This window comes from Jatropha curcas, chromosome 10, assembly GCF_041381405.1.
Source record: "Jatropha curcas cultivar XTBG-Jc1 chromosome 10, XTBG_Jcur_1.0, whole genome shotgun sequence".
In the NCBI taxonomy this organism is placed as follows: Eukaryota; Viridiplantae; Streptophyta; class Magnoliopsida; order Malpighiales; family Euphorbiaceae; genus Jatropha; species Jatropha curcas.
Window position 1 is genome coordinate 9,269,851 of NC_143160.1, and position 23,462 is coordinate 9,293,312.

General features: G+C 30.0%; 3 protein-coding genes across 5 annotated transcripts; all 3 read left to right on the forward strand.

Annotated features, from left to right (window-relative positions):
• Nucleotides 1–744: 744 nt before the first annotated feature.
• On the forward strand, nt 745–5,400 carry LOC105636921 (sucrose synthase 7). Its single transcript, XM_012220325.4, has 15 exons — nt 745–1,072; nt 1,187–1,319; nt 1,441–1,595; nt 1,747–1,939; nt 2,023–2,141; nt 2,217–2,433; nt 2,513–2,608; nt 2,690–2,863; nt 2,981–3,097; nt 3,199–3,365; nt 3,444–3,668; nt 3,812–4,378; nt 4,471–4,609; nt 4,701–4,882; nt 5,047–5,400. Exons 1-15 carry the CDS (start codon nt 972–974, stop codon nt 5,198–5,200), a joined length of 2,739 nt encoding a protein of 912 aa, XP_012075715.1. The 5' UTR covers nt 745–971; the 3' UTR covers nt 5,201–5,400.
• Nucleotides 5,401–6,678: 1,278 nt separating this feature from the next.
• Nucleotides 6,679–7,229, forward strand: LOC105636975 (uncharacterized). The gene has a single exon (XM_012220380.4). The coding sequence runs from the start codon at nt 6,816–6,818 to the stop codon at nt 7,227–7,229; it is 414 nt and encodes a 137-aa protein (XP_012075770.1). The 5' UTR covers nt 6,679–6,815.
• A 4,533-nt stretch (nt 7,230–11,762) lies between these two features.
• Nucleotides 11,763–21,531, forward strand: LOC105636920 (bidirectional amino acid transporter 1). Of its 3 annotated transcripts, none has more exons than XM_012220323.4 (8): nt 11,763–11,975; nt 12,157–12,417; nt 19,009–19,027; nt 19,148–19,367; nt 19,458–19,639; nt 20,038–20,327; nt 20,443–20,572; nt 21,022–21,531. In XM_012220323.4, the coding sequence occupies exons 1-8, from the start codon at nt 11,836–11,838 to the stop codon at nt 21,367–21,369; spliced, it is 1,590 nt and encodes a 529-aa protein (XP_012075713.1). In that variant the 5' UTR covers nt 11,763–11,835; the 3' UTR covers nt 21,370–21,531. The 3 variants fall into 3 exon arrangements, with proteins under 3 accessions (XP_012075713.1, XP_089571473.1, XP_012075714.1); XM_089715347.1 differs by lacking the exon at nt 11,763–11,975 and adding an exon at nt 17,271–17,531 and having other exon boundaries at nt 12,149–12,417; XM_012220324.4 differs by lacking the exons at nt 11,763–11,975; nt 12,157–12,417 and adding exons at nt 16,636–17,185; nt 17,271–17,531.
• Nucleotides 21,532–23,462: the final 1,931 nt, after the last annotated feature.

Genomic DNA, 23,462 nt, shown 5'->3' on the forward strand with positions numbered 1-23,462 from the left:
TTGGCTATTATAATAATTCTCATTAATTTTTTACTTTTTTTCGAGTCAATCTTACTTTTTCAAGTTAATTTAGCACATTAGTAGATGAAATTTTCAAATTTCTGTAAAGAAAAGTCATCAATATTGGTCATTTTTATTAGTTGCAATTTATATTCCCCATTTTATATTATTAATATGTTTTTTATTATTTCAATATAATAATTACTCATTTGTTATTTAAGATGGATATAAAGTTATAGTAATAAAATTGTATTCTAACTATAATAATTTATGTTTCTTAATTTATATGAAAAATAAAGTGGATTCTTATTATTTTTTTATTTGGAACGTATGAAGTATTATTATATGATTTAAATAATGAAAAGGACACTGGTGTCATTTTCATTTTGATATTATAACATGAGAGAATAAAACTAGTAAAGAAATAAAGGTGATATCTGCAAACATGAAAAGAAAAATAAAAACCAAAAACAATAAAAGCAGAAGAGGTTACTTGACAGTTAGCCAAAGAATGTTTAAGCTTAAAACATATGACTAACAGTAAAATTGTACAAGAACAGTAGCTGAAAATAGAAGTTCAAAACATATCAGCGGTAAAGTGGTCATAGCATTAGCAAGAATTCTTGTAAAATGTTTGATATATAAGAAGAAGAAAAGCATATATCAGTGCAAAAACATTAAATAATTCTTTTGCCTCAACTTTTAGCATCTCTATTGACAAAAAGATCGCAAATCTAAATTTGCTTCAACCAATTTACATATTCTTTTCTTTCTTTCAATTCTCTCTTTCCCTCAACATGGTTCTGAGGAATGTTCCTTCTCCTACTCTCCTAGCCAAACCCAAAAAAAGCCTTGCTGTATTTCCATTTTCTAGTTGCTATAAATACATTAAGGCCTCAATTACAAAACACAAAACTTTATAAAATCTTTCTGTTTTATAAGCAACTTAGTTTTATATTTTTTCTTGAAAAATGGCTTCTGGGAAAGCACTTAAGCGGTCCGATACAATTGCAGAGAGTATGCCTGATGCATTGAGGCAAAGCAAGTATCATATGAAGAGATGTTTTTCTAGGTGCATTCTTTTTGTGCAGATTATGTTTGTGTTTTTCTTAATTTCGCTAATTTTGCTCATAAATATTTGATCTTCTTTTCTTTGTTGGAATTTTTCTTTTTTTAAAAATAAAAGGTTTGTTGCAACTGGTAGAAAACTAATAAAACAACAAAATATAATGGACGAACTGGAGAAATCAATACAAGATAAGTCTGAAAGGAAGAAGGTCTTGGAAGGCTTACTTGGTTACATTCTGAGTTCAACTCAGGTATTTATTTTCTCCTTCTTTCTTTTGTGTATATTAACAAGGCACTATAATTTTAGGGATGTAAAAGTGAAATTTTCCCAGATGTATGGACTAAACTGTTATTTTCCAAATATTTTTGCAGGAAGCAGCTGTTGTTCCACCTTATATTGCATTTGCAGTAAGGCCAAATCCTGGATTTTGGGAATATGTTAAAGTGAATGCTGATGATTTAAGCGTAGAGGGTATCTCTTCATCAGAATACTTGCAGTTCAAAGAAATGATCTTCGACGAGAATTGGTATATATATATTTATAGAGACATATGCAGGCTCCTAGCAAGAAAAAAAAAAGAGAAAAAAAGGGAATTGAAAAACTTTTGAACCAGTAACTCTAATTATGAAAAATGAATTTGCGTTTTTCTTTTTTTTTTTTTTTTGTTATATGAGCAGGGGTAGAGATGAAAATGCTTTGGAAATAGATTTTGGAGCTGTTGATTTCTCAACTCCCCACCTCACTTTATCCTCTTCTATTGGGAAGGGCATGAATTACATTTCAAAATTTATTTCCTCAAAGCTTGGTGGTAGCTCTGCTGCTGCAAAGCCTTTGCTTGACTATTTGCTAGCCCTTAATTATCAGGGAGAGGTACCCATTTTTGACAAGAAATTTAAAAATATTAGTTATTTCCTTTAATTAATAGGTAGAAAATAACCTGTTTTAATATGCAGAGTCTTATAATCAATGAAAAGTTGGATTCAGTTGCAAAACTTCAAGCAGCACTAATGGAAGCTGAAAGTGTTCTCTCAGCATTTCCAAAAGACACACCACATCTGAATTTCCAACAAAGGTAATTTTCTATATTAATGCCCAAACAGACTTATTTCAAGAAGAGAATGCTATTTTCTAACTGTGAATTAATCAGGCTGAAAGAGTTGGGGTTTGAGAAGGGATGGGGGAATACTGCAGAAAGAGTAAAAGAGACAATGAGGATGCTTTCAGAATCACTTGAAGCACCGGACTCGGCGAAACTAGAGTTGTTCTTTAGCAGGCTTCCTAACATGTTCAACATTGTAATTTTCTCTCCACATGGCTACTTTGGTCAGGCAGATGTTCTTGGATTGCCGGATACTGGCGGCCAGGTGCATAACACATCCCCAAAAGAAACGTTACTAAAATTCTTGATCAATGCATTGAAATCTATAATGTGTGATTCTGTAGGTGGTTTACATTCTTGATCAAGTAAGAGCATTAGAGGAAGAGCTGCTGCTTAGAATCAAGCAACAAGGCCTAAACATGAAGCCTCAGATTCTTGTGGTGAGCAACTAAAATGCAAATTTCATGATTTAAAGATTTTCAGTCAATGAAAAGATTTCAATTATCTTTATTTGCTTATAGGTAACCAGACTAATTCCGGATGCTCGAGGAACTAAGTGCAACCAAGAAATGGAATCTATCATTGGCACAAAGCATTCTAACATTCTCAGAGTCCCATTCAAGACAGAAAAAGGAGTTGTTCCTCAATGGATCTCCCGTTTCGATGTCTATCCTTACCTTGAGAAATTTGCTCAAGCAAGTGCCTCATTTTCCTTCCATTAAGTTCATTTTATATCCCTGTTAGTTTTTTCATTATCTGTGAACTAATTTGTTTCCAATTTTTCTTTCCTCGGGCTCTTTGCTTATCATTAGGATGCTGCTGATAAAGTACTTGAACAAATGGAAAGCAAACCAGACCTCATTATTGGAAATTATAGTGATGGGAATTTGGTGGCATCTCTAATGGCTAACAGACTTGGAATTGCTCTGGTTTAAGCCTAGCTTTCAATTAGTCTTTTACTTACTTTTTTTTTCCTACTTGTAATTGGTCACTTCATTTATGTTCTAAAATTGATCTGCTATGAATCCAGGCAACTATAGCTCATGCTTTAGAGAAAACCAAGTATGAAGATTCAGATGCCAAATGGAAGCAATTAGACCCTAAATATCATTTTTCCTGTCAATTTACAGCTGACATGATTGCAATGAATGCAGCTGATTTTATCATTACAAGCACATACCAAGAAATTGCAGGAAGGTGAGTCTTTTTAACTAAAATCATATGCAACTAATGTTATCCTGATTATTGACTTGAAAAAATTTGTTTTTCTCACAGTAAGGATAGGCCTGGACAATATGAAAGCCATGAAGCATTTACTATGCCAGGCCTTTGCCGGGTTGTCTCAGGCATAAATGTCTTCGATCCAAAGTTCAACATTGCTGCTCCTGGAGCTGATCAATCTGTCTACTTTCCCTACACCGAGAAAGGAAGGCGGCTGACCTCCTTTCATCCTGCCATTGAAGAATTAATCTACAGCAAGGAAGATAACAATGAGCACATGTAAGTTTCTTAAGTTCTTTGATTTTTTTCAGTTAACTGGGCTCTGGCTGGCATTTGAATTCGCTATCTTATGACCCCGGAGACGATTTCAATACCAATAACAATAGGCCAAAACTCATTAATCTAAAATATGCCTGCAACAGTGGATACCTTGCAGACAGGAAGAAACCAATAATTTTCTCCATGGCAAGACTTGATACTGTAAAGAACATTACAGGACTAACAGAGTGGTATGGAAAGAACAAGAGGCTGCGAAACTTAGTAAATCTTGTGGTTGTAGCAGGATTCTTTGATCCGTCTAAATCAAAAGATAGAGAAGAAATTGCAGAAATAAACAAAATGCATGCCTTAATAGAAAAATACCAACTTAAGGGTCAAATAAGATGGATAGCAGCTCAAACTGATAGATACCGAAACGGAGAGCTTTATCGATGCATTGCAGATACTAAAGGAGCTTTTGTGCAGCCAGCACTTTATGAGGCTTTTGGTCTAACAGTGATTGAAGCAATGAACTGTGGATTACCCACTTTCGCCACTAATCAAGGTGGTCCAGCAGAAATTATTGTTGACGGTGTTTCAGGTTTCCATATTGATCCAAATAATGGAGATGAATCAAGCAATAAGATTGCAGATTTCTTTGAGAAATGCAAGAGAGATAGTGAATATTGGAACAGAGTGTCTTCAGCTGGCCTGCAGCGCATATACGAATGGTAATTGCATAACACAAGAAAATTATGATATAAATCCTTTTATACAAACTTCACTATGGTCACTTTACCTGACTTTTGTACTTCATTTGTAGCTATACATGGAAGATTTATGCAAATAAAGTACTGAACATGGGATCCATTTACGGGTTCTGGAGGCAGCTAAACAAAGAACAGAAACTTGCTAAGCAAAGATACATCGAAGCATTTTACAGTCTTCAGTTCAGGAATTTGGTGAGTTTTTTTCTTTTCAAACTCGCAATATCTTAGTCCTGGAGACTACTTATGCAATTGGTGCATTGACCTAATGTACCTTCTTTTACAGGTGAAGAATGTTCCTATCCTAGATGCTGAACCCAAAAAACAACCTTCATCATCAACTCTAGCCAGGAAACCAAAAGAACCAGCAGCATCCGCTGCTGAGTCACAATCACAAACAACCCAGAAAGCTAAATTGAAAGAAGAAGCCCCTGAAATGGAGACGCCTAAACCTCAAACAAGAAAAACGTAAGTCATCTAATAAAGTCCGTTCAGTATCACTGTTGAGAAAAGCACTATGTTGAAACTGTTGACTATAAGTTATTAAAGTTCATATGAAAGTATACTTTATCTCTATAACATTTTAGGACTCTTGGCAATTCTTAACACAGAAAGACTTGGAATTTTTGCAGGAAAGGAGGTATAGAAGAGAAGAAAGAAGTGGTCTCATCAGAAAGCAGTCGTGCATGGATGTCAAGGAGTTGGTTTTTCATTACAATGACTTCTCTTTTTGCTGGTTATTACTTGCTAATGAAGTTGTATAGCATATTCACCTGGAGAAAATAGATATTCTTGATCCATTAAGATTCAGCAATCAAATAAAGATGATATATATTTCTCCTTTTCTTGAATTCATGTAGCTAATAATCAGCTGACTTAGAGGATAGAAATGCAATAATGTAATAATTGTCAAAAATAATGTATACCCCTTTGTACTTCTGTAATTTGTATACTTTTACAGGAAAATAAAATGAATAATTTGTATACTTTTACAGGAAAATAAAATGAATAAAAAGCAGAATGTTATAAGTTGCTGTTTTTTTTTTTAAAAAAAAAAGAAAATTATGAATTGAATCTTAACCCTAATCCTCTGGCTTTTTAGAGTTTTTCTTTTTACAATTTTTGTTTTATTTAAAGTATTAAATTAAAAGTATTACCTTTTTAAACTTTACTAGTCCACCAAAATGAAAAAGGGCAAAATGAGAATAAAATAGACCTAATTCTCTTTTAATCACGTAGGAAAAGGGTAAGACAATTTACTGCTCCCTCTGTTTCATTTTAACAGCAATAAATATTTATTTTACCTTGTTCCTTCTAAGTACTCATTTAAGATTTTGAGATTATATTAATTATTTTTTTCAACTTTATCCATATTTATTAGGTGTAATTTATTTTTATATTTACATTTAAAAAGATGAATTTAGATATTGTACAATGTATTTTTAGAAAATCTGGACTTGTGCTTGTCATTATTAGTTTAAGGTTACTTAATTTGGACTTGTGCTTGGATCACAATTGTACAAAGAGAGAAGACACAAATTGGAGACAATTTTCTCTTAGGCATGCATAAAATCATAAAACATGTCAGATTGGGATTTTGACTGTGTCATTCAAATTTATCCACTGCAACTTGAAAATCATCTCCTTAATATTTATGAATCCAAAAGTACTTTTAATTAAAATGTTCTGTAACACCTTAATAAATTGTCTCAAAGCTATAGCCTATCTCTTTATCTTTTTAAAAATTATAATATGAATTATTTATATATTTAGGGTATTCTCACATCAGTTTATATGCACTAAGATTAAATTTCTTCTTTGAATGATTTAACGATTCACTCTTTCATATCATTTTGATACATTTAGAAATACTATTTACGAAGTACTCCTTAATAGTATTAATTAATAAGAAGAAAACTCTTATTTTCGCTAACTACTATAATTTTATTATTGTTTGAGAATCTACTCTTATATTATTGAGTCAAAACTCACCAATTAAATTATTTTTTTAATGATGCATCAGAAAGGTAAATTCTATTACTTAGCTATATTAGATTTAGACCCTAAAATGAAACCCATTGATGAAAGCCATGCAATAGCATAATAACCTAATCACTAAAAGAAAAAAAATATGTTATTTTAATCTTATCTTTTACCTTGTCAAAGAAACCTATATAATATAAATGCTTGAAACTTGAAATTATACATAATCCAAAAGCATAAATACAAGGTTAAACATTGTTGATCCTAAATCTTAATTACCAGGTCAAAAAAACCCTAATCTGACCAATTAATTAACACAACTCTCTGTCTTCTAACATCACTTCCTTTTCTATATATAAACCTTCTCTTTCTTTACGCTTATATATCATCTACAGCTACTATATAATAAAACAATTACATGGAGAGCATTTCTAGTTCATTGAAGAGATTTCTGAGAAGAAGAAGAAGATACCAAACGTTTTATGGATCGAATTCGAATAAAAGGAAGCTTAAAGTGATAAGGTTAGGTGGAGGATCACGACGGCTATGGAAGTTGAGAACAATTCCAAAGCTGCAATGGAAACTTGAATCCCCCGTTAGAGCTCTGGTGAACTTTCATGAAGCTTATGTTGATATGATGATAAGGATAGCAAATGGTATGGGAAATTTGAAGAGGAAAGGATTGTTTGGAGGGAAAAAGATTGCAAAGGAGAGAGATATTTCAATGGTGTTTTGTGGAGAGGCATTGGTTGTAGATACTAAGTTGGTCCTTGAAATTTATAAGAGTATGGCTGCTTCCCACACTGAGTTAAGAGGGTCTTCATGTAACTGAGTATTTGAATATTTTGTTTGTTTGTTAGTTTAAACTCCCTTTATTTCTACAAAATAACTTATTTTTTGAAAATATTTAGAATGAAGTGTTTTCTTATAAAATATTTTAAAGTCACATATTTTCATATTTTCCTTTGTTGTATTGAAAAATAATAAAAAATTTAAATTCTAGTTTTTTTTAATAAAAATAATTTTATATTTTAAAATTTATTATTAAATGTGAGAAAAAAAAATGTAAAAAAAATGGTAAATTATGAAAGTTGCTTAAAATACTTTCCGTGAAAGCCATAAATAATAAAAAATTGTGAAAGATATTTTCCTCCAAATTATTCTATGGAGCCTTGGTTTTTTTCGCCGCATTTTATTTTCAGGGACTGTCTAATCTAGCTCGAAATTCAATCACGGTTAAGACTTTTTACCCCTGTGTATTTAGTAGAGATTGAATCCAAGAGCTCTTCCATATACTTAACCTGCGCTGCCAACTGAGCCATAACCCGTAGGTTTTTTTTTCTCTCTTCTTTTTTTGGTGCTTCGTAAGAGTGTAAATTTGTTGGAAAAAATTTATTTAGACCGGATTCATGGCCCCACCTATGAACCAAACTAATACAATTAAAGATTTTTATTAAAATGAGAATATTTCTAATCATATATTTTTTTAAAAAATCTTTAATTTCGTTAGTTTAGTTGATAAGTTGAGCCATAAACCCGGTGTAGGCAAGTTTTTTCCAAATTTATTAACTAATATAACGTGATATAAGATAACGTTATAATAAGATAGTGATTGACAAACGTTATATTTACAGTAGTAAAAAATAATTCATGATGTTCTTGTATTAAAATAAGGTCTAAATCAGATCGTGAATATCGGGGGGGGGGGGGGGGGGGGGGGGGGGGGGGAGAGAAACCAACACTATCTGTCATTTTAATATGAAAAACAAGTTAGGTAACATACAAACCATGATTACTAATAATAAAATTTTCAAGATGTATAGAATTATCTTTCAAAAATAAATAAATTTAAAATAGTTGAATCTTAATTTTGATTGTCGCAAATCACAAATTATCCTCTCTTTAAATGACTTGATCAAAAAAAAGGTAGAACGAAATCAAAGCAACTCTCTAAGCTATTTGATAAAATGAAAGCAGTAAAACGAAATCGTGATAATAGAAAAGTAAGGAGAATATACAGAGAAAAATATGAGTATTATTCTTATTAATTCAAAAGCCATATATATTAGCACAAGAGTAATACTCCATAACAAAAAAAGAAATGGACTTTTCACTAATTAGGAATATAGACTTTAGTGATATCCACTAATTTCATAATAAAAAAAATATTAATGTATTATATTGTTTAGTCATATAATGTGTTACACCATAATTTTTCTATTATATTATATATATAGTGAGTTTTAATTTCTATTTTATATCAAACAATAAATCTTATAATATATATCTTAATAAATAAATAACAAAATTATATTTATTTTTTGTAGAATAAGTTACATGTACAAAATAATTATAACCAACCGAATTAAAGATTTATTAAAAATAATAGTTAAATATATTATGTTCTTACACTTAATATGTACCTTAATTATATAATATAATATAACCAATCAAAATTAAATTTATTTTATTTTTTAAACCAATAAAATTAAAATCCTTAAAGATATTATATTCTTACCATATTTAATATTCATCAAATAGTATTACCATATTATATTATATTATATTACCATGTAATATAGATATATTACCATATATTTCTATATATTACCATTATATTACCATATATTTCTATATATTACCATTATATTACCACATTATATATATATATATTACCATATAATAGGATTGCCATATTATGTTATATTACCATATTTAATATATACATTATATATCTTATTAATATTATATTATATGATTTTGATTTCAAAACAGTCATATTCAGAATAAAAAGGTGGAACTGAATAATATTACTATATTTTATATATACTTTATATAGTATTTAATACAATTTCTTACTTTGTCCAATAGAATCTAGATTTTGGTAGGAATTTAATATGACCAATAAAATAAAATAACTTTTATTTTTCAACCAATTAAATTTAAATTCTTAATGATATTAAGTTTTGTCTATCCATAAACTTAATAGGGCATTTTTGGCAATCCAATATTCCCCTACCAATTTCAACTTTCATATATAATATTTTTTCTTTGCACATTACTATCGCTCGTTTTATACTCGTTCTTTATTTTTTATAATATTAAGTATCAGTTATTTTATTTTATTTTTCTAAATTTTTATAATGTTAAAACATGATTTCATGTTGAGGTAATATGAATATAATGGCTAATTAATAAAATTAAAAATTATATTAAAATTAAAATATATTAAAGTTTTTTAAGCAATTAATCCTACATTCAAACAACTTTATACCATATTTCATAAAAATAGATAAATGAATTCCACTTTTACGACCTATAGTATCTTGAATAGTCATTCTTATTCCTAATATCATCATTAGTTAGACCCTTCTCAAGGATTCACTTAGTATAAAAATTGTAAGTAAGACATTCAATAGCCGATTGAGTTTTCAATAAACGAATGAGAAAAAAACAAGAATAAGAAATAAATTAAATATAGTCAATATAAAATAAAATGTGTAAACAAAATAGATTCCACACTTCTAAATTTTTTAAAGAATATAATAAAAAGAGATATGAAGAATGTAATATGAAAGATAGTTTTTATTATCTTTAAATATATATCAATTAACTAATAATTATATAACAAGTAAATCAATTATCCAATCCAAATCTTATAAAATGACAAAGTAATTATTTTTAAAATGTATAAAAAAAATAAAATGCTGAAAAAAGAGAATACCAAATCGACATTTATAAAATTTCTCTTTTTTCCAACTTGAAATATAGATATATAGATATAAGAATAAAATATATAATGATTTTTAAAAATAAAAAATAAAAAATTTCTATTTGAAATTTTATTTTTAAAATTATGGATTAACATGTGGAAGTAACAACATTTCTACAGTCAGAGACACTGTAGACTGTCCGCGAAAGAACAAAGTTGCCAACCAATACTGCACTACTTTCTCTACTAAAAAGTATAAACTCCATATTAAATTTGTACTTTTTGGAACTAATAATTTTCTCACGACATAAATATTAAATAGTACAAAATAATACAGGTCCGCTTAACTAGGCATGTGGCCTGGGCCCACATTCACTGTCTAAAATAAAATAATAAACGCTTATTAATTATTACTTTACATAATAAAAAATATTTAAGCTCCGAATTTGAAAAAAAATTAAAAATTATGAAAATCGAAACAATTTGTTTTTATTTTGATTTTTTTTTCTCCACCTTGACATCGTGATTGAATTTCTTTCCTTTATTATTTTTTAATTTTTAAATGTTTTTATTATTTAAAAATATTTTATTAGTCGGGTAAAATTGATTATAAATTGAAAGTTTATATCCTAAATTAATATCCAAAAATTGATTTTGGATAAATTGAATATTTAGTGAAATTGAGTATTTATTTATCTATAATAAGATGAAACAAAAGTTTGAACAACTTTTGTTAGCACGAAATTATTGCTCCACCGAGAAATAACCCACCCAACTAAAAGATTATAAATAAATAGAAGAAGTTTGTGGTGGTCAAGCCTCTTTGCAAGCTTGCCGATTAGGGAAGGATCATTATTCCTCAAATAAGTTAATGCTGAAAATGGAGTAATTTAACCAAATTGAATAAGCATAAATAAGAATTGAATAAGTATTTTGATAGCTACTTTTTTTTCCTTTTGTAAAAGTTATTTAGCATTTATAAATTATTTTAATTATATTTAAAAATGTTATATAATAAAAGTCTGATTGAATCGTATTTAATTCAGTTGAATTCGTTCAAATTCAGTGAATTTCTGCCTTCACCAAATTTTTAACCAATTTGGTTTTCAAAATATTATGGTACTGTAGCAAGAGATTTTTACCTAGTGAAATATGAGATGAATACATACATGAAATGATAAATCAAATATAAACATGATATTAATATTTATATATATGGAACGAAGAGAGTATTAAGTAGTATTTATTAGATTTTGAGTAGATATAAATAAAATGAATATGGTTATGATTAGTAAAACAGTGAAACAAATCAGATCGTAAATGAGATAATATTTTGCTGAGAGTTTCACTTAATACTATACAAATTAAATTCATCAATGAAATATATATTTTTTTAAACCACTAGTAGTATCTGAATTTTATTATTAGAAACAAATTAATTCGACTTAAAGTTTAGTCAAAGTTAAGGCTCTTTGCCCTCTCAACATATATGTTTATCGGAGTTAAACGTTAAAAACTCTTCGCACGTGCTAAGCATTTGTTGGCAAATTGAATGACAAAACTTACGTTGTCAATGAAATAGTTAATTTGACTGTTAGATGAAATTTGACTTTTTTTTTTTTCTTTTTTAATTATATATATGCAACGAAAATCCACGCATTCTAAGAGAGCACAGGGTAAAGTAGAGTATAACTAGTTCACTATCATCTAAAGCTTCTAGTTCGAAATGGGAACCGGAATCAGAAACTCGCTGGAAGAAGCTCCAGAGTCTCACTACCTCTCTCTCAGAAGCGGTGACATCGTCGAATCCGACAATGATCGACTGAAACAACTCGGTTACAAACAAGAACTCAGCCGTAGTCTCTCGTGCGTATAAATTTCCTTCTCTATCATCTCCATCTCCTTCTTTTTCTTCTTCTTCTTCTTCTTCGTCTTCTCTTCCGATTTTCTGCATCTATTTTTCGAATTTCTTGAATTATCTCTTGTTAATTAAATTCAAAAATGGCGATTAATGAGATTTATTAGTGTTTGGTTGTGTGATGTGCAGGGCAATATCAAACTTTTCGGTGACATTTTCCATCGTATCAGTGATTACAGGTCTAACGACATTGTACAGTACAGGTCTAAGTTTTGGGGGTCCTTTAACGATGGTATATGGGTGGCCAATTGTTGGGTTGCTAACTTCAATTGTGGGATTATCAATGGCTGAGATTTGTTCCGCTTATCCAACTTCTGGTGGGCTGTACTTTTGGAGTGCAAAGCTTTGTGGCAACAACTGGGGGCCTTTTGCTTCTTGGCTTACTGGCTGGTACGTTAATCCTCTGCCTCTTTGTTTCTTTCTATACGCAATTTTTTTTTAATTTGATTATTTGTATCATTCTGGAGTTCACAGTTGTCTTTTTCATAATTACTGCTAAATAACTGATTAAATCTGAATAATAATTTTCATAATTTTTAATTATTTAATAAGTGTTTATATATTTTTCATATCTTTATAGTATTAAACCTGGTCACAAGTTTGGGCACTCATTCTGTAAATATGACAAAAAATTGGACTTAAAGCAATCTTTTCTGAGCCCGAGCTCAATATGGGCTAGACCCACAATGAGCCTAATTCGAATCGGACTGAACTCAAACATGAATATGACAAGGCAAAGCTCACGGGTCTTAAGTTCTGGATTTGAGCAAAATTTTCAATTTTCTGTTTTCAAATTGAGTCGGGCTAGGGCCCAGTAAAACTTTTTTCGCAAAGTTGTTGAATCGGAAATTAGTAGCTCCGGACTCCGGTTATTAATATTTTGTAATATTTTTTAAGAATTTATGAAAGTGGCTACTTTTTATAAACTTGTTGTATTACAAAATAATAACTTAATTCACCAATTTTTTGTATTACGTTCTGTCACGTTACATAATAATAGCTTCAGGTACCACTATTCTGTAATAATTTCAAATAGTTCATAAAAAAAAAAAAAGATCGTGTTTGGCATTGTAAAATGGCCGGACTACAAAATAATAGCTTCAGTTGCTAATAATTTTGTAATTATTGTAATTTTTTTTTTTTTTTGTGAAGTATCTGTCTATACAATAACAGGTCAAATTGATAATATTTTGTAAAGTTTTCAAATATTTCATAAAATGTATTTGGCTCAAGTGAAACTATTTCATAAATAGTACTCCTTCCCGTCCCATAATATTTTTTCTACTTTTCTTTGGAATCCGTCCTAAAATATTATCTGGTTTCATTTTTTAAAAGTGAATAATATTTTTAAAGTTTATTATTTTACTCTTATTTAATATGTTTTTCTGTCGACAAATATAATAGTCAAATTACTATATTGTCATTAATTAAATCTCGATAGTCAAACTACTATATTGTCAATATATAATAGTCAAATGTTTGATTAAGTGTAAGAACAATTTAATGTGGATCAATTAATTTGTCTAAGTTAAAATAATTTATTGAGTAAATTGGCTATATTACCCTTCATTTGATACTAATTTCTAAGAAAATCATTAAATTGAAGTAATAATTATTGATTATATACAAAAGGTAAACATAGAAAAAAATATTTATCATTCCTTAAAACCACAAATATGACAAGTATTTTGGAATAAACTATTTTATGTGACAAGTATTATGGAACATAGTTAGTATAAAGATATATTAGGAAAAAATAAAATAAAAATTATAATTTAATCATATTAACTAAATTTTATTAATCCATTCACAATTGTAGTAATTTTAGATTTCCTTGTATCTAAAATTTATCTTGAAATACAATTCCTTCACATTTATCCAATTAACTTTTAGTTATAAATGATCAACTTTTAACTATAGACTCTCATTTATTGAATTTACAAAGCTCTGATTGAGAAAATGCTAAAATAAAAAATATGACAGCTAATAATTTAATACTTAATTATTTTTGAAGCTAATTAATCACAGAGTTTATTGTAGCTGTTTTAGTATTTTAGATAATATCTCCTAAAAATTAGGAAATTAGTTGGCTTTCCTACCGTCCAAAAATTGTCTTCTGTTCCTATTCCTACGCGTGGTTGGTGTGAATACGATGTCCGTTTTGTTTGGGAATCCAAAGACGTCAAAATGTATCATATCATAGTCTTGTTCGGTTTACAATCAGTTTGAATAGAAAATGAGAATTGGTTTAAAATAAAACCTTTAAAATGTAAATGACTTCATGGAAAACAATATCCCATATTCGGTAAACTTAATTATTTTATCTCTTTATTTTAGCTGCTGGTATTGGGTGATGGCTGAATTTATTTCTTTTTAATTAAAAAAATCAAAATAATTTTTTTAATTTATAAAAAATATTTTTTATTATTATAAAAAAAGCGCATTTTCAATTTTTTCAATTTTTAAGACAACTTTTTTTTCAAAAAATAAATAAGAAACTCTTTTTTAAGTAAATATACTCTTTGAAAAAAGAAATTGAAACATTTTATTATTTTGAAAAAATATTAATGATACTGTTAATTCTATTAAGTATTGAAAAACTAAAGAATATCATTAACCATATAAAATTCAACTCTATCCATGTCTATTAATGGTAATTCAACAAAATAGTAATAAATAATTTTAATATCAGTAAACATGTAAGTAGATATACGGATAACATGTTATTAATTAATAATTAATATTGTATTGTCTGGTATCGTACTCTCTATTTCATTTTTTTGTTTTTTATTTTTTAATGCAAAAAGCTCAAAAACTAGAAATGTACGAAGGTGGCCACATGACCTTGATGGGTCTATGTATGTACCTCATGGTGATAAATAGGCTGTCACCGTCCAAGATGATTGCGTCATAAATGGCTGCCACCAACCATCTTAGCTGCATTAGCTATAGCATGATTTTTTCCATATTTTTTATTTTGCATATAAATTTTTAAAATTATATTATTAGAAAGGCTTTTTCTTCTTTTGAATTGTGTGCAAATAAATTGTTTCTATCATCCTAAAATTGCAAAATTAATATGGGGTAAGTATCATATAACTTTTTGTGAACATAACAAATTGTGAATTAGAATTAAATAAATTGAAAAAAACCCACTAAGTCATGATAAAAATTTACTTAAATTGTATATTTTTTTAATTCATTAAAAGACCTAATAAGTTGAAATAACATTATGTATAATATAATAGAAATCTCTCGCTCTTCATATGAATGAGATGGCGAGAAAACCAATCGTATCACACCTGATTGGGTTAGAATTGTGACTTTTAAAGTTTTATTTTTTTTAGGAAAATATATTATGTATTTTATTATTGTAATTAACCTTTTTCTATTATTTTTTTTCATTCAATTTGTAAATATTTTGCTCATAATTTCCGCAAAGTTTGACGAATCTCGAGATTTGGTTATACATAAGTAAATTGAAGAATTAAATAATTTTATAGAAAATTCCTAATTGTATTTGATTTAATCATCATCATTATTATTATTCCATCGATATAGACAGTTTTTACTAATGCATACCAAAAATAATAATTTTTTTTGAAATGATTGATGTTGATCACGAGGCCGTAACTGTACCAATGACTTTCATTAAGGGGGGACGGACCCAGTCTTACTCTTGGGTTGGAGGGACCACTTCCCTAGAATTTTCTTTTAAATATTTATTAAAATTCCATTTCCTTTTCTAATTATAAGAAATTATATTCCACCCCTTAACAAGTTAAATCTTAACTTTGTTTTCTAATTCTGACAAATGGTTATATTGGCCATGGAGATTTAGCTCAAAGAGGTTTTCCTGTTCATGTTTAAGAGCTTAGTATGTTTTTTGAAAAATATGGTTTTAACAACAATTTGAGTAAAGAGAAAACAGTTCTCTTAAACAAGAAGTGGAGTTCTCAATATTTGTGAATAGAAAAAGTTTATAGCCTGCAGTGTTTTCTCCTTATAGGCCTTACTAGGACAAGGATTAATTCAATGGATTAGGAAGTGTGATATAAACGGAAAAACTGATTTTATTTATTCTCTCCGTATATAGGTATTTTTCTTCTTAATGGATTTGAGTGAATATTTTAGTCAAATGCTTGTTAGAGAAAAACTGCGGCCAATATGGAAATATGGATTTTTAATGGTAAAAATCAAATATTTCACAACTCAAGATTCTTATTGTTATGTCAAAGATTCCAAACAAAACTTTCTGTTTTAAAAATATTCAACTTTAAAATAATAGAATAGAAAATTCTTCTTGTTGTTACTTTTTCAAGAACTATATATTAATGATAAGCTAAATATTATTAAAAGATACAGTTCTTTATGCACCCATCATGAAACTTATAATAATAAATAATAATTGACAACTAGTAAAGAGTAACTCTTGTGTAAATCTTTTTTATTGATTTGAGATCCAGATCAGCCGAAATAATATTGCGGTCTCTTGTACTCATCAAATTGTTGACAATTTTTGTAGCAGAGATTTTGAACATGAAACCTTCCGGTCTCGCGTAAGTGTTGTGAATTTAGTATATTTACTTGTTAAAATGAGCCAGAAAGGAATTTGCTGCACTGCTTCCTGTAAAAATAAAATAATATTTAGGTGGGAGATGAAATTCCATGTGTAGCTTAGCTAAGCCTTATTCCCATTTGGAAGCCTGTGACATTGGTGGCTTTCTTTGACCATGGACATCATTCCAAGAAAATAACTACTGCATACACAGTTTGATCTCCATTTGATCATTTACAACAAAAATACAATCTTTCTCTGAATAAAGAAATAACCAAAGATAGTAGAGTTTCAATCAAAGAAGACACAGCACAGACTAAGAAGGATGAGGAGGGAGACGGTGAAAGAGGAGAGGATACTCCAAGAAAGAATGGGAACCGAGAGATTGGTCTTTTTGGTCTGCAAAAGCAGAATATAATCTCTCTTTCTTTCTTTGAAACCTCTCATCCTTCAAGATCCTTATATTGCCAATATTGTTTTAGATAGTGAAAAAATGGCTCTTCCATCTCATACAGCTCAAAATGGCAAAGTTGCTCTTGATTCAGGAGCTGCTCGTCTTAGGGAGCTTGGATACAAACAAGAGCTCAAGCGTGATCTCTCGTAAATTTCTCAACAACCAGTTTTCCCGTTTCAGTTTAATTTACCCGTATCATTTTTAATAATGAAATGGGTTCCAAAATTGCAGGATGTTTTCCAATTTTGCCTTTTCTTTTTCGATCATATCAGTACTCACTGGCATAACCACCTTATATAACACTGGCTTGAATTTTGGTGGGCCAGTTTCATTGCAATATGGTTGGTTTATTGCTGGTTTGTTCACCATGGTTGTTGGGTTAGCGATGGCTGAGATTTGCTCCTCTTTCCCAACTTCTGGTGGTCTCTACTACTGGAGTGCAAAGCTTGCTGGCCCTAGTTGGGCTCCCTTTGCCTCATGGATAACTGGATGGTAATCTCTCTGGGTTGCAATTTTTGTGCTTCTAAAGTTTTATATTGACAATTTTCACTGGTTTCTTATGATGAGTCTCTTTCATTTCTTAGCTTCTTGGTCATCAATTTCACTTTTAAGTTCATGTTCTTAGGATGACTGACGGTTGATTAGTCATTAAAGTATTATACTCAATATCTTCCTCCTCGGGTCTAAATAAAATATTATGCCCCTCTCTAGCACCGTTCTTGCCCGATAAAATAATATCATTTTAAGATTTGAAAATTTTTGAAAATTTTGGGGCGTTACAAGATATTTGCAAAAGCTTCCTTGGGTTTAGGTCATGACTTAAGGCCTGTTATATATTTGATGTATTGCTTCGCTTTTTCTTTACATAGCACGTTGTTTTAGAATCCAAGGCATTTCCAACTATGAGCGCTATGTATTCTGCTATTTTGTATAGACTGTAAGATGGTTTAGAGCTTTTTCCTCGTTTTGAGGTTCTTCTGAGACTAAACTTCAAGGTTTTTCCATTATACTTACGAATCGTTTAACCACACTATTGGAACAGAATAGTAATTTGATGATTCTGTTATGTACTGAATAAAATTCTGTCAGATGGTTTAGAGCTTCATCTTCCATTTAGTCACTAAGATTCCACAGCCTTTTTCTTTTCAGTATAGGAACGTAAAATATCTCTTCGTAATTTGAATGAAAGTTTAGTGATGGATTAATTTGGTCTAGACATTGTACACCTCAAAATGTATTTTTTACTTGTCTCTAAAGTATGGCTAAAGATCCAACTTCTCTGACACAGGAAAAGCAGCTCATTTCTTTTTACTGTATAGGTTTTTGTAAGTGCTAAATTAGAGATTTACAAATCTCTCTCTCTCTCTCTCTCTCTCTCACACACACACACACACACACACTACCCCTGTAATCTGATTATCTTCCCAAAATTTAATAAAAAGGAGGGTGAGATAGTGATAACAATTTCACAAGTCGCACGACCCAGGTATCAACCAAAATACTGTTCTGACACTTGAATTGTCAAAAAATGAATGTGATTGAGATATCAGGAAAAGAACTAAAATACTTAAACTCTGATTGAGATATCAGGAAAAGAACTAAAATACTTAGATAGTTTCTTACACACCACATATGCTGACACATTTGAGACTTGCATTCGGTTTTGCACAATGTAACTTGGACTTAGTGTTCTTTATTATGTGAGCTGATTCTTGGGTAAAGTTTGGAATTTTGCAGCAGAAATTATATTATTAAGCATTGATTACATTTAACTAGCTCATTGTATTCTTCTGATTGCATAATAATACATATTTTCATATGATCTCCTGCAGTTCTGTATGCATATAAGTTTAAATATATATCTTACTCATTTAGTCACATTTTGCAAGTGAAGACACTGAAGTTGGTCTTCACAAGACATGTTTCATGGGTACATTGATTTTTTTTTTTTTTTTCCTTTTTCTTGCAGGTTCAACATTGTTGGTCAGGTATACCTGAGAATCAATGCTGAAGTTTTGTAGCCTTCCATATGTACTGGCTGCCAAGCATGTTTATGATGTGAAAAGGGCTTGTTATTCTAACTCCGTAATGTACAATCTTATTTGCAGTGGGCTGTTACAACCAGCATAGATTTCTCACTTGCGCAGTTGATTCAGGTGATTATTCTTCTTAGCACAGGTGGAAAAAATGGTGGCGGTTATGAGGCATCCAAATATGTAGTTATTGCTATGCATGGCGGAATTTTACTCTTACATGCTATGCTAAATAGTCTTCCCATCTCAGTGTTGTCTTTTTTTGGACAACTGGCTGCTGCTTGGAATCTTGTAGGTACGAAGAGTTTCTTATTCTATCTCTGTACTTCCCTGTTCCTTGAGCAAACCTTTTTCTTAAATCTCTGTTGCCTTTGGATTTTTCTAGGGGTTTTAGTTCTTACAATTCTTATTCCCTGTGTTGCAACTGAGAGGGCTAGTGCCAAGTTTGTTTTCACGCACTTCAACACGGATAACGGGGATGGAATCAATAGTAAAGCTTACATTTTTGTATTGGGACTTCTGATGAGCCAATATACTCTTACTGGTTATGATGCATCAGCTCATATGGTAAGTTACATTTTTCTTTAGACCTGTCTTCAAAAAACTGTTAGAAGAGTGGAAGGCTTAGTTTACCTCGAGAACTTCTATTAGGTAGAATAAAAAATTATTAATAGAAATAAAGTCATCTGAATTTCAGAGTGACACAAAGGTTGAAGCTGTTTCTTCATTTTTTTTTTAAAAAAAAAAAAAGAGAAAAAGAGAAAAAGAAAATTTTAACCAACTTCTACATTATATTGCCAAATGTTTAACTAATTTCTTGATTAATTAGTCTCTATTTCTGAGAAGAATTACAATTACTAGTTCATTAAAGTATTCTTATGCAGTTTCTTTTTCTTTTATGGTTAATGACAATTGGAAGGACTGGAATTAGATAAGTTATTTTCTATTTAAATTGTTATTTCCAGACAGAGGAAACAAAGAATGCTGATGAGAATGGACCTAAAGGAATAATAAGTGCCATTGGTATATCTGTTATATTTGGATGGTTTTACATTCTCGGTGTCACTTTTGCTGTTACCAACATCCCTTACCTTTTGAGCGAAGACAATGATGCTGGTGGTTACGCCATTGCTGAAATATTTTACCAAGCATTCAAGAGTAGATATGGTAGTGGAGTTGGAGGAATTGTTTGCTTAGGAGTAGTTGCTGTTGCCATATTTTTCTGCGGTATGAGTTCAGTAACTAGCAACTCAAGGTAATATATGTATGCACATATATGCTTCTTGTTTGATATCTCATGTGAAGCACTTGGAGATTGATTTCAAAGGCTCTTCATTTAGCTACTAACAATGCTACATATTCATTCTCAGAATGGCTTATGCATTTTCTAGAGATGGAGCAATGCCATTCTCATCACTTTGGCACAAAGTGAACAAGCAGGAGATCCCTATAAATGCTGTTTGGCTTGGTGCATTTATCTCGTTTTGCATGGCATTAACGGTATTAATTCCCTTTCCATTTCTTCCGGTCCAAATTTATTATATTGGCTATGTATCGTACAGAAAATCCCCTTGTGTAGTTACTGCTAATTGCCAGTAGACAAAATACATTTCTGTTTCCATTTTGCTGCAAATGCAATAAATCTGTAATATCTGTTTATATTGCAAGTGTTATGAAAAGCATTACTATGTTTTGCATTACAGATTAAGTTTGATTACCTTCTTTGACCATCTTTTTCCTTTACTCTGAATATAAAACGTAGTCCAGCAACCGAAATGTAGTGATTTATCAGTATTATATGACATTATCTTTGTTAATTTTTTTGGTAAAAACCTAATTTTCCATTTCACATCAGTTTTTTTAGCCAATGAAAATCCTTACTGATATCTGATCTCTGTTCGTATCTAATTCTGACACTTATCATTTCTTTCTTGCTTGATCTTGTGCAGTATCTTGGAAGTGCAGTGGCATTTCAAGCAATGGTATCCATAGCCACTATTGGATTGTATATTGCTTATGCCCTGCCTATCTTCTTCCGTGTTACCTTGGCGCGCAAGTCATTCATCCCTGGACCATTCAATTTGGGCCGCTACGGTGTGCTAATTGGTTGGACAGCAGTTCTTTGGGTGGTAACTATCTCAATCCTCTTCTCATTGCCTGTAGCCTACCCTATTACCAATGAGACACTCAATTACACTCCGGTCGCAGTTGGTGGCTTGCTCTTCCTCCTAATATCTTCCTGGATTTTAAATGCTAGGCACTGGTTTAAAGGTCCTATAACCAATGTAGATAGCTGAAGTAGAAAATGAACAATTTCATTTCTCATTAGGTTTATACTGCATTATGCTACTAGGGAATCTGGCACTTGAAATGTTTCAGGTCATAGTCTGCCATTAGAAAGCTGAAATTGTTATTGGATAATATTCTTTTCATATATGATATATTTTAATTTTCAAGCACCTATTAATTAATCACAATAGTTCTTTTTTAAGGATACTATTAAGATCTGTACTGTGAGGTAAGGAGATGTTATAAAATTTAATATGGAATTGGGCTCGCCAATTGGAAGGTCGTTTAACTTTTAGAGCCTGTTTGGATGGAGGTCAAGGTGGGTAAATAATGCTGAGAAGGAGCAAGTAACTTATGTATCCCTGTTTGTGAAGAAGCGAGTCAAAGAGGGATAAAGACAAATCAAAGTAATCCTTACCCTTATTTACTCCTCAAATCTTAATTTTTATATCTCGTATTGGGATGTAAAGAAAGAAAAGTAATATTTGAATTAATTTACAATTAAAAATGATATAATCTTCAATTTTACCATGAACTTTTCGAATAGTTGTAAGTTCACTTTAAGTCGACATTTATACCTTGGGTATCCTAAACTTATCATCTAGTTACTATTACACCTTATTAGAATGAAATTTCAACAATTCGAAAAGTTCAGAGCGAAATTGAAGGTTTGGCCATTAAAAATAAGCTTCGTCTCCCTCCCTTCACCTCTACCCAAACGTAAAGAATGTACATTACTTCTCCTTCTCTTTTCATTAATTTACCTATTTCCAAACACAATATTTTTATTATTGTCACCCTCCTTACTCTTCCCTCACCCATCCAAACAAAATTTTAAGTTGTGTGATTCTTGCAAACTCGTATAAAGTCTTACTAACATCGGTTCAATATTTATTACGTTTGTTCCGAGCCCGAGTGGGTTTCACTCCTATGGCTAAATAAGTGGATTTCATCCCATGATTTGTGTTCCTATTGGACCAGTTACCACTGAAAGGAAGTCTACGATGTTATAATTGGGCCTTGTTTGGTACTATGAGTTGTGGTTCTTTTACTCTCTTTGAAGTTCAGCACCCTCATTAAAATTTGTTACTCATTTCCTTAAATTAAAAGAAGGCTTAACGATAAATAAAAAAAAAAAAATCTCAATTTTGATCTTTTTATCAATTTTAATCAATTCTTTTAATTTTATCGATCAATACCACTTACTTAGTGTTTTATACTAATTCTAGACTCCGTTTATCTTCTGTCAATTTCATACTAATGTGAGAGCTATCTTTTATAAGTGGGCCCTATAACATTTAATGTCAGCACCATATATCCACGTATAAGTTTGAATTTTAACGTTTTTATCAAATCTGATCGGTTCTTTTAATTTATTAATTAACTATATACATTAAGTGTATAATAACCTTTTGAATATCTCATTATATATAATAACTTAAATTTATCCTTTTATAAATAATGTAAAACAATCTTATATAAAAATCTTACTGTGGTGGTAAACTTCAGTTAACTTATAAATATTTTCAGTTGGAGATTTTACAAATACTCCCGATTAGAATTAAGATTGCTTATTCCACCCGCTCACTTGGTTATCTGAACATATCTAAATGAAGCGGGTAAAAACTAATTTGTTTAAAAATGGAGCAATTACAAATATAATATTATATTAAATTACTCTTTCATTATAGAAAATTCAACAATTTAATTAGATTGAATTGACATATATTTTCATATATGATTATTAAATAACCTTTCAAAAAAAATAAAAATTTTAATTATTTTTCCAAAAAAGCTAATTGATCCCATAAAAGGAAAATCTAGTCAACCCTATCATGACCAAATAAACATAACTCCTTGTCATACATATATGCTTCTATATATGTAAATTTTTTTTAGTTCATAAATTCTTGCCTCACAATAAATCCACAATTCAAAATCACACCAAACATCATTAACCAAAATAAAATACCATAATAGTTATAAAATTCAATTAAAAAAATCGACCCTTAACTTTAAATTAAGTAACGCTTGTATCAATGAAGTAAAATTACATTTTTGGCCTCAAATTTTTACTCATTTAATTAACTTCAATTACATA

Coding starts and splice junctions, on each gene's coding strand:
- LOC105636921 (XM_012220325.4), top strand. CDS start 972: ATGGCTTCTGGGAAAGCACTTAAGCGGTCCGATACAATTGCAGAGAGT. Junction 1,073..1,186: donor ATGAAGAGATGTTTTTCTAG/GTGCATTCTTTT, acceptor TAAAAATAAAAG/GTTTGTTGCAACTGGTAGAA. Junction 2,142..2,216: donor CATCTGAATTTCCAACAAAG/GTAATTTTCTAT, acceptor TGAATTAATCAG/GCTGAAAGAGTTGGGGTTTG.
- LOC105636975 (XM_012220380.4), top strand. CDS start 6,816: ATGGAGAGCATTTCTAGTTCATTGAAGAGATTTCTGAGAAGAAGAAGA.
- LOC105636920 (XM_089715347.1), top strand. CDS start 12,149: ATGTGCAGGGCAATATCAAACTTTTCGGTGACATTTTCCATCGTATCA. Junction 19,640..20,037: donor ATGATGCATCAGCTCATATG/GTAAGTTACATT, acceptor TGTTATTTCCAG/ACAGAGGAAACAAAGAATGC. Junction 20,328..20,442: donor TCAGTAACTAGCAACTCAAG/GTAATATATGTA, acceptor ATTCATTCTCAG/AATGGCTTATGCATTTTCTA.